Source organism: Limulus polyphemus, unplaced genomic scaffold, assembly GCF_000517525.1.
Source record: "Limulus polyphemus unplaced genomic scaffold, Limulus_polyphemus-2.1.2 Scaffold4903, whole genome shotgun sequence".
Taxonomy (NCBI): Eukaryota; Metazoa; Arthropoda; class Merostomata; order Xiphosura; family Limulidae; genus Limulus; species Limulus polyphemus.
Window position 1 is genome coordinate 46,224 of NW_013670513.1, and position 11,289 is coordinate 57,512.

Genomic DNA, 11,289 nt, shown 5'->3' on the forward strand with positions numbered 1-11,289 from the left:
CGAATATCTAAGGACTTGTTTATTGAACTGATGAATACTGCAACACGTTTGATGGAATTCAGCTTTAATGATATTATGTATCAACAGATTGATGGAGTCACCATGGGTTCTCCTCTTGGACCTGCCCTAGCCAATATTTCCATTGGTTTCCATGAAAAAGAACTATTTAACAAAGTTACCAGACCTGCTGTTTACTTCTGCTATGTAGACAACACATTTGCCATCTTTAAAACTGAGCAGGAATGTGAGTGTTTCTTACAAGACATCATCTCATTGCAATAGGCTCTCAAATTTACTTTCGAAAAGGAACAACATAACTCTTTACGGTTCCTAGATGATTTAGTTGGAAAAGATGACTCATTTTCTCACCAGTATATACAGAAAACCTACCTTTACAGGACAATACACACGATGGGATTCTTTCAGTCCCAAAACAAGCCTCATTGCTACTTTAGTCCATCGTGCTCTAGTTATCTATTCAAAATCTAAACTAAATTTCGAATTGAAGACAATTAAAACTATTTTAATAGAAAATGGGTATCCAGAAAACGTAATCAATCAAATTACTTCAAGGAAAATTGTGAGCTTCTCAACTGATCCAAAATTTGGTCCTAAAAAGTGCCCAGTTTACCTAAAAACTACCATGGATTGGTAACATTTCAACAAAATTTAAAAAACAATTGAAAATGGCCATAACTAAATTTTTCCTACAGTTTTCCTACTGTGCTTATGCCACACGTAAGTTGTTGCCTGCAACACACAAAGATGCGATACCTATCACACAGAAAAGTATGGTTATTTATGAATTCTCGTGCCACTACGAATGTCGGTACGTAGGTCGCACTTCACAAAGATTGCAGGATAGAATTAAACAACATGTACCCACATCCATAAGAACTAAGAGTGTGAAAGAAAATAATTTACCATGTCGCTCCTGTAAAACAAAAGTTCTACCACCAAAATGTGAATCACCGATTTGCCAGTATTTACTAGTGAACCCGACTTGTCCTGACAACTACACGGATAGCAGGTTTAAAATTATTGCAAATGGTCGGTCAACCTTTCATCTCTATATTTTGGAAGACACCTTTATTAAAACACATAAACCTGTCCTTTGCCACCAAAAAGAATTCCCATACAATCTACACATCCTTCAGTATGTCTGTGACATTTCCTAATTGGCTAATGGACTTGCCAATCAGTGACTGCCTTACATGGATATGACTCATTTTATAAGCTATACTAATTCCTATAAATCATTTCCCAGACGGTTCTGCTATAATTAATGTCTGGTGAAAAGCTTCAGCAGATATTTCTTTTGCAACATCTCAACCAACAATTGGTTCAGTTATCAACGCTATTTGAGTTTTTAACAACTCGACTTTCAAGATCTACATATCTACTAAACATTTGTGACTGTTTCTCTTAACATACAAGTTTATTTATTACTTTACACAGAGCTCTGATAAAAATTAAACCAACTTTGAACATATTTTCCACAAACTAGATGATACCTGGAGTTCATTCTTCAGGTTAGTGTTTAAGTCCAAGCTAGAATTAGGTGAGGTAAGGCTAGGAAAATCTAATGGGCTGTTCAAGGATGCAAGGGAATCTTCTCCAGAGTTGACTTGTTGTGTTACTGACCCAAGTTTCATATTAGACAGACTGAGAGTGGGCCGACTGTCAAGAGTTTACATATTTCAAGTTAATTATGAACCGCACACAGTTACTTTTATTGAAACATTTAATTATTTGATTAAACAAGATATATGAATGAATAAAAACTACATAAATCTATGCTATTTACTAACAGCTAAAGCCAAAACAGAAATAATTTAATACAAAGAATACCTGAGAGCACTTAAGTGAGTGAGTTGGTTTGTGTTGAAAAAGGATGAATACAAAACAAACATTTTAAACATGATATGGACAAATATGCAGTACTCAAACAGGAATTGTAGCTGCTAACAAATAAAATTGGTTTAAGAGATAAAGAGTGACTACTTTATTCATTTTTAAGTACCAGCATTATACTTCACAAAACATGTTTTAATTTTCTTTAAGTTTTATTTTTGAACTGCCTGATGAGGGGAATTTTTTTCAATTTTGTTAATTGTCCCTTAGCCGTGAGTGATTCATCTGTTGCACCGAACTGGAGCTTTGGAAAATACACTGTAAACATCAGGTCATGTAAGAAACTACACAAACAGTTCAGAACAGGATGAAGATCTCGATAACAAGATGATGAAGCTAGAGCTAAGTGTACCACTGTCAGGATTCCACATCCTGTTACAAAAAATACAAACATTAATGTTTAGACACAGTTTCCAACTATCTCGGATACCGAGACTCATGTGTCCATAAGATTTAAACACAATAAACACCTGTTACAGAAAATACAAACATTAATGTTTAGACACAGTTTCCAACTATCTCGGATACAGAGACTCATGTGTCCATAAGCTTTAAACACAATAAACAGATATAGAAGTAGTAAACAAAAGAAGGGTATCACTAGACCATCTTTCAACAACAGTGGAAACAAGCTGAAAGTAGAAACTGTAAGGAACCAGTTAGTGACTTGTAGATGTTCATGAATCAAAAGGCTGACTGGAAGGACAGCTAAAAGAATGCTTTTCTCATGGACTTGAAAAGAAAATAGAAGGAATATCATTGCCAAGTTAATTAAAGCAATCTTGAATCCTTGAATCTATGCAATAATTGTTTACCAACAAGTAATTGAATGCAAACCTCAGCTCCACAGTTTGGCACGCTAACCACTAGGCCTCACTAAGCCCTACATTAGAACCTTTTTTTATATAATATATAATTCTATCAGTCATTAAAACCCACTCCACGGCCTACTATGAAGTTGCTAATGTAACATACAAGTTTTACTTTCATACCTTCAATATCTAATTGTTACCAGCAATGGAATCACCAATACAATGCACAGGAATATTTTAAATAAACTTTCAGCTCTCACTATACTGATTTATGAAAAAAACTCTACCAGATTTTGTTTGACTAGGCTTATTTCAAACCATTATGCATCACTGAATTTTAAGTTAACAATTAAACTTGTATGTATGATGTAAGTCTGAATTAAATATTAACAAATTTGTATACATAAAGTCTGGATTTTATATTAACAAATTTGTATGTATAATGCAAGTCTGAATTTTAAATTAACAATTAAACTTGCATATATGATGTAAGTCTGAAATTTATACCAACAATTAGATTATTATATATGATGTACTTTACATTACCAATTAGACATGTATATATAAGTTTGACATTTAAATTAAGAATTAAATTTGTATATATGATGCAAGTCCAAAGTTTATCTTAACAATTAAATTTTTATGTACAATGTAAGTGAATTTTACATGAACAATTAAACTTGTATATATGATGTATTTTACATTAAGAATTAAACTTTTATGTATGATGCAAGTTAATTTTACATTACTAATTAAACTTGTATATAAGATGTATATTACATTAACAATTAAATTTCTGTATATGCTGTAAGTCTGAATTTTACATTAACAATTAAATTTGTAAGCATGACTTAAGATCTTATTTTACATTAAAATTTAAACTTGTATATACAACGTTAGTTTGAATTTTACATCAACAATTAAACTTGCATGTACAATACAAGTTTGAATCTTACATTAACAATTAAATTTGTATGTATGATGCAATTCCAAATTTTATATTAACAATTAAACTTTTATGTAGGATGTAAGTGAATATTACACTAAAAATTAAGCTTGTATATACAATGTATTTTACATTAATAATTAAATTTGTATAATGATGTAAGTCTGAATTTTACATTAACAATTAAACTTGTACGTATAATGTAAGTTTGAATTTTACATTAACAATTAAACTTGTATGTATAATGTAAGTTTGAATTTTACATTAACAATTAAACTTGTACATACAACGTCAGTGAATTTTACATCAACAATTAAACTTGCATGTACAATATAAGTTTGAATCTTACATTAACAATTAAATTTGTATGTATGATGCAAGTCCAAATTTTATATTAACAATTAAACTTTTATGTAGGATGTAAGTGAATATTACACTAAAAATTAAGCTTGTATATACGATGTATTTTACATTAATAATTAAATTTGTATAATGATGTAAGTTTCAATTTCACATTAACAATTAAACTTGTATATACAATGTAAGTCTGAATTTTACATTAACAATTAACATTGCATGTACATTCTAAGTCTGAATTTCATACTAATGATTAAACTTGTATATACAATGTAAGTCTGAATTTCATACTAACGATTAAACTTGCACGTACGATGCAAATCTGAATTTTACATTAATAATTAATCTTTCATATATGATCTATATCTGAAATTTACATTATCAATTAAGCTTGTATATATCATGTAAATCTGAAACTTATATTAACAGATAAACTTGTACATATATTGTAAGTCTGAATTTTACATTAATAATTGAACTTGTACTTATAAGTCCAGGTCACTGATTAAGCTATGTAGTTGTTTCAAAAGTGGGCTAATGATTGGATGTGTATGAATGGTATACGTAGGTAAGTTTAAGTCACTATATGTAACTGTTTAACCCCTTCCAGGTCAGAAAGGTAGCACTGGCATCCTTTAAATTTTTCCTTTGTACAAACAGAGAAGAAAACATGAATCATTACATTCTCAAGGGATGATATTTTCTTAGCAAATATAAACCTAAACTTTGGGATCAGTAGAAAAATTATGAAAACTGATAAATGCATTATTTACAGGTGAGACTCCTCAAAGCTGTGAAGAAATGAAAGTTGAGACTTTTGTATAATTTTTCTTTGCAACCTACACTAAATAATGTTACAAAATAAAAAAATATCAATACTAAAGTACTTTTGAGTTACAAATTGTTGAAATAGAGTTACAAATATATTTTTCATTTAAATAGTTAAATTTGATTCCCAGCACTCCACAAATTTGATCTTGTTTGTTTTTTAGTTACATCAGCAGCTATACATTTCCAGTGACAGGATAATTATTAATAGTTACAAGAATGAGTAACTAATGGGTAGAATATGTTTAACCATTGTCAGATTTGTTTACATTTTTTGTACATCTGCAACTGGATTCACTTATGTGAATCAAAACAACATACTTTACCAACCCCACCTCACCTGCAAGATTTTCCATAAAATAATTTCTTCATCAGTTGACTAACTGTTAGCTTTGAAATACGACAAACAACAATATGTAGCTATATTATGAAAAAATATAACAACACTAAAAATAGTTAAAAGAGTTTAAGTATAAGGTTGAAACACTGATTGTGATTTTTAACATGCTTGATTATTAAAAACTAATATCATTATGTTTATCATCTACAATACGTTTGTAATTATACTTTCTCTAACTATTACAGTGAAATATGCATTCATTGCAACTTTAACACAACTATGACAGAGCATTTTATTGTACCTTGATTTTTCAGTACCCATTTCTCCTTTTTCACATTCTAGTAGCATTTTGGTTCTCTCCATATAGTCAAGATGAGTTTTAAACAGCTGTAATAGACATACATATATGACAATGATATTTCTATTTTATTAAGTCAGTACTGTTAAGTTCTAAACATCAAATCAGTATGGTTGAAAAACAGAATATACTAGGTACACTATGCCCTACAATCTATACAAAACTAAAATGGCTATAAAACCTAAAAAATCTAAAATACATCTCTACACCTAAACCTCATAAGTAACATCTGTACATTCTAAAGTGTATCTTTAACATAAACATCTATAGACCCTGGAGCTTGTTAGTAGCAAAAGCATCCATATATTCTGAAGCTCCATTGTATCTAAAATATCCATACACCCTGAAGCATCACTATACCAAGAACATACATACACTCTAGAGATCCACTGTACCAAGAACATCCACACACCCTGAAGCACCATTGTAACAAGGACATCCATAGACCCTGGAGCTTCTCTGTAACAAGAACATCCATGGATCTTAGAGCTTCTCTGTAACAAGAACATCGACAGACCTTAGAACTTCTATGTAACAAGAACATCCATAGACCTTGGGGCTTCTCTTAACAAGAACATCCATATACCTTGGAGCTTCTCTGTAACAAGAACATCCATAGATCTTGGATCTTCTCTGCAACAAAATCATCCATACACCCTGGAGCTTCTCTGTAACAAGGACATCCAAAGACCCTGAAGCTTCTCTGTAACAAGAACATCCACAAACAGTGGAGTTTCTCTGTAACAAGAACATCCAAAGACCCTGGAGCTTCTCTGTAACAAGAACATACATACACCCTACAGCTTCTCTGTAACAAGGACATCCATAAACCCTGGAGTTTCTTTGTAACAAGAGCATCCATAAACCCTGGAGCTACATTGTAACAAAAGCATCCATAAACCCTGGAGCTACATTGCAACATGAACAACTCTATACTTTAAAGACTCTCAGTAACAAAAATATCATTGCTCTCTTGAACTTCTCTCTGCTTGCATGTCTGTATGTTCTGGAGCTTCTCAGTACTGAATACACTTATATGATCTGGTGCTTTCTCACTAACACAAGTGTCTACATACCTTGAAGCTTCTTGTTTAAAATAGTTTCTGCTTATTCTGAAGTCAAAAATAGCTGTTTATTTAGAAACTTAACATAATCTTTAATAATAACTCCCACAGTTTTCACCTTTATTTACAACAAAGCTTTTAAAAGACAGCACATGTATGCTTTGACGCTTTTTTAATAATATCTGTAATCCCAAAGATTATTAGTAGCAAAATGACTGTAAACATTAATTTTCTTACTAACAAAACAAACTGTACAATCTTAAAAGAAAAACATTTATGAATATTTTTAATCAACAGATGTAATTTTAAAAACAAAAATATTTGTATATACAATGAAAGTTTAAAATAACGATAAATATTCACCTCAGAGTTTGTAACTAGCAACAATATCTACTAAAAGCTGGTGAGAAGCACTAACTTTCAGATACACCAAACTTTTGTGTATTTGATTTATTCTACAGTAATCATGTATTCAAGAATACTGTGTAGAATAAAGTATTTGTATACAAATACAGTAACAGGCACAATGAAATAAACTAACACAAATATATGATAAATAGCACAATAATGTTATTAATAACACAGTATATAGTGCTTATTTGATACACAGAAGTTAATGTAATTCTGGTAGATACTCATCACCAAACACACAACAGCCATATTCCTCACACTTCTGACCAAGAGTTTTGCATGCCTCTAGCCTTGAGTTAAATCCCACCAAAATATACATGTTTAATGTGAGCTGCACAGGTGTATGATGACATGTGACAATAGCTCTAAACCAATAGGACAGTAACACAACCTCCATATGCAGTAATACCCCCTAAGCACTTGCACTCGAGATATCTTCATTCTTAGATGAAGCAAGAAGGAAATGTGCACCAGAAATTGGAAAGTCAGATGGGAATTTGTGAAGAGGAAGTGAATATCTGTTGGAAATACATTTTCAGATTAGGAAAACATTAACTTCCGAGATAATATCTCACAGAACAGCTAAGATCCTACAATGAATTGGAGGAGGAGCTGGGGCAAAATTTAAACATAGATGAGCTTCCTTCAGAATGTACTTGAAGGGAAAGCCCATGAAGTATGATACCTGATAGCAGGGGCTCCATAGGGGCACACATACGTCGGAGATCACATCTTGTCTCAGCCACAGCAAACTCTTTGCCCAGACTGTAAAAGGGGAAGAGGCAACAGATCCCAAGTGTCACAAGGATGGGTCCCTGGAAGAAGAGGGGTCCCAGGGTAAAAACAGACATTATCAGGGACCCTAAAAGGAAGAGATGCATGCTAAGTAACACCAAACAGCCTGAAGTGAGCGTGGGAGTCAATCCAGGCCTGAACAATCACTGAGGTGAGAGATGTAAGAAAGGGAACTAGGAGAGAATGTATGGTCATCTTCCTGAATGGCCAAAGTCTCAGGAAGGAAAAACCTGTCTGAGTAGAGGAGCAAGTGCAATGGAAGAGTATGAGAGAAACATACACAGCATAGGTATCTGAACAACACTGGCCACAAGCAAGAAGGAGGAGGAAATAAGTGTTAAGAGAAAGATGGTACAAAGAACAAGAAGCCAACAACTCGAACAGGGCATGCGTGAGAACGCGCAATACTTTGAGGTCCCAGTCAGGCATGGGAGTCGGGTAAGGTGGATGGTGAAGAAGGAAGAATCAGAGAAGAGTGGAGAGGACAGGGGAAGAAAACACCCTTTGGTAATGGGAAAGGCAAAATTTAGTGTATAAGACCACCCATTAGAAAGCAATGGTGGAGACTGACAAACCATGCTTGAACAACCATGTAAGAAAGGCAGAAAGGTGGCTCACACTAGGATGGCCAGGAGTGAGGAAGTAGTGAATAAACCAATGATGAAAAACCCACCACTTACACTGATAGACAGAAGTAAAGGTTAACAAGAATGGGACAAGAAGAGAGTTACACAATCAAAGAGTTTAGCCTGAAGAGCAAAGAACCAGATAAATCCCACACTTGAAGATGTAGAGATGATACATAGGAACACAGGAAAAGATGAGACCACTCCTGATTGAGGGCATCGATAGCCAGAGCCAAAGGATGAGAAACCAAGGACCATACAAGGGGAAGCTTGGAGCAAAGGCATTTATGAGGGGTGTGCCTAACCAAGTGCAGACCCAACAAAAAATCGGGGGGACCACTCAATGGATAGAGTGCAATCTGGCTGACAGAGGTGGTTTGCCATAAGGTGCTAGCTCCATGCATTATAAGCGAGATGAACTTGATGGGAATGAGCCCAGAAGAAGAGACCTAATGTACATAAGCAAAAAAGTCCTGAAGTGTGTACCTCTTGATGGTTGATGCAAGAAATGAAGAGGTAGAAAATGGGAATATGCCCAACAAACAGCAAGAAGTTCAAGTACATTGATGTGGACACATCCTGGGTCCAAATGCTAAAAGCCATGTCATCATTCAAAGATATGCCATAACTCAAGAGGGAAGAATCTATGAAGAGATGGAAATTCAGGCTGTGGGTTGGTAAAAAAGTGCCAGATGTACAACTGAAATAATCTAGTCACCATGACAAGACATTGGGAAGAAGAGAGAGGAGATTCACAATCAAGGAAGAAGGATCACGAGAAAAATTCCACTGGACTTGCAAGGTCCACTAGAGGGGTCACAGATGTGTATGTTCTAAAAGAATGAATGGTTCCAGGGAAGCCCGGGTCCCAAAAGTGGAAGAACCTCTCAAACAGGATGAAAACAACAAGCACAAATGTTGGCAACCAAACATTCTGTAGCCCATGAGTTGGAGAAAACACCCAGATGAACCAAATATTGCATTGGCATGAGAAAAAACTTGGAAATCTTGACAAGTCATCCCAATTGAGCAGCTTCCTGTAAAAGATGGGAATTATGAGAAGAAAATATTTCTAAAGAATGAGCCAAAAAAATCCAATCATTCGTGTAAAAATAAAATATTTGGTTTAGATAATCCTGAGCTAACTCAGTGAGTAAAATATTTCTACATTGCTTTCACAGTCCACACACACATAATAACCAATATAATATATATTACCTAAACCTTCCTCAAACTGTTCATCATTGTCTTTATCTTCATCATAATGTGCAACAATAAGTAATAGTCATGTTTGTTCCCCTTTCAACATTCACAGACAATTTATATCAAGTATTGAAACAGCCAGGTATACTCTAAGTACTACACTTGTTCCCCTTGCAATGTTCACAAACAGTTAATACTATATGTATCAAAACAGACAGGTATACTATAAGTACTACACTTTCACCTTCAAATTCATACAGTTTATACAACAAGTATCAAAACAGACAGGTATACTATACCTCTGTATATCTCTCATGAAGTTTTGTGTATTCTTTCTTCATTTCACCTTCTTTCTCTTCTAGTCTTGAAGCTGCCATCAGAACCAAACACTTTCAGATACAACTCCAAAACACGCTAATACATTTTCATTGTACTTTCTTTCATTATTCATAATGGATGAAAATATCCTTAAAATTCTATGTATATCTACAACACAAAAGACAAAAATTTTACACATTTCTTTGGGTATAAATTACATTCAATTTGTATTTTCTATTGTTAAACCATTTAGTTTAAATCAATTTAAAAACTTCTTTCCCCACTTCAGTTTTGTATGATAACATCCACAAGTTACCCAGGTCAATCATGTTGAAAATTAATCAGTATATTAACACTCAAAACAAACTTCAGAGAATAACTGAAATATACAATTTTGAGAGCATCTTCTTCAACAGAGGAGGTTAACCCCTAGTATAAAAAAACAATAACTTAAGTTAGAAAGGGTTGCAACAAAATTATAGAACAAATGGAATATACAATTATAGAAGCATCTAACTTAAAGCAGGAATTAATCCTTGTTTAAAAAATCACCTTTTAAGTTAGCATGGGTTACAACAATAATATAAGCCATTATATGACACTTATTAATGATGAATTACTTGACCAATTATCACCAAACCTGGCATGTACCTAATCCCCCTATGTCACCCCCTGAAGATTCCTATGTCTTTCACTTGCATTGAATGGGTATATCAGCTGGTTTAAAACAACTAGAAAATAAAATTTTGAGAATATCTACTTTAATGGAAGGGATTAAACCATTATTTGAAAACTCATATTTAAAGTTAGTATAGAATACAATAAGAATTGCAAGTGAGTGATTAGTGGAATTTGTTAATTGATTAATCACTGCTTTCATTAATTGCTTGTATTCAATTAATGAATTCTTCTCATGAGAAGGCTATAACAAACCAACCAATCCATTATTCTCCAATGAAGCATCTTAAAAAAAAATCCTGAAAATTGGTTTTTGAAGAAGTCTGAAAGGCAACACCCAGGCTCAGAATTATGAACATTCATCCTCACTCCTCAACCGAGTGGGCAAGGAGCATTCCACATGCCCTTGGAATTATGGAGAGGATGTGGAACATTGTGCTCAACCAAGGACCCAGAATGGGACCACTCCATGTTCAGAATTATAAGGAGATAGTAGACCTCCTTCCATGAACAATATACTAATCTGATATTCATCAAAAAGAAGGGCCATGCACATCCGAAGCAGATAGCTAAGCATCAAATCTGAACCGGTATGACAAGTAGGCTCCCATGGAGGATAGTGCCGCTCCTACCAGCATC

The 11,289-nt window shown here is 33.6% G+C and overlaps 1 protein-coding gene across 1 annotated transcript in view; it reads right to left on the reverse strand.

The window, feature by feature from the left end:
- Positions 1-11,289, reverse strand: part of LOC106471851 (JNK-interacting protein 3-like) — a 70,257-nt gene that overhangs the window by 43,891 nt on the left and 15,077 nt on the right. Inside the window, exons 3-5 of the mRNA XM_022400466.1 lie at positions 9,954-10,024; positions 5,499-5,584; positions 1,515-1,680 (exon numbers count right to left, since the gene is read on the reverse strand). Coding sequence (XP_022256174.1) covers positions 1,515-1,680; positions 5,499-5,584; positions 9,954-10,024 — 323 coding nt within the window. The remainder of the gene's footprint in view (positions 1-1,514; positions 1,681-5,498; positions 5,585-9,953; positions 10,025-11,289) is intronic.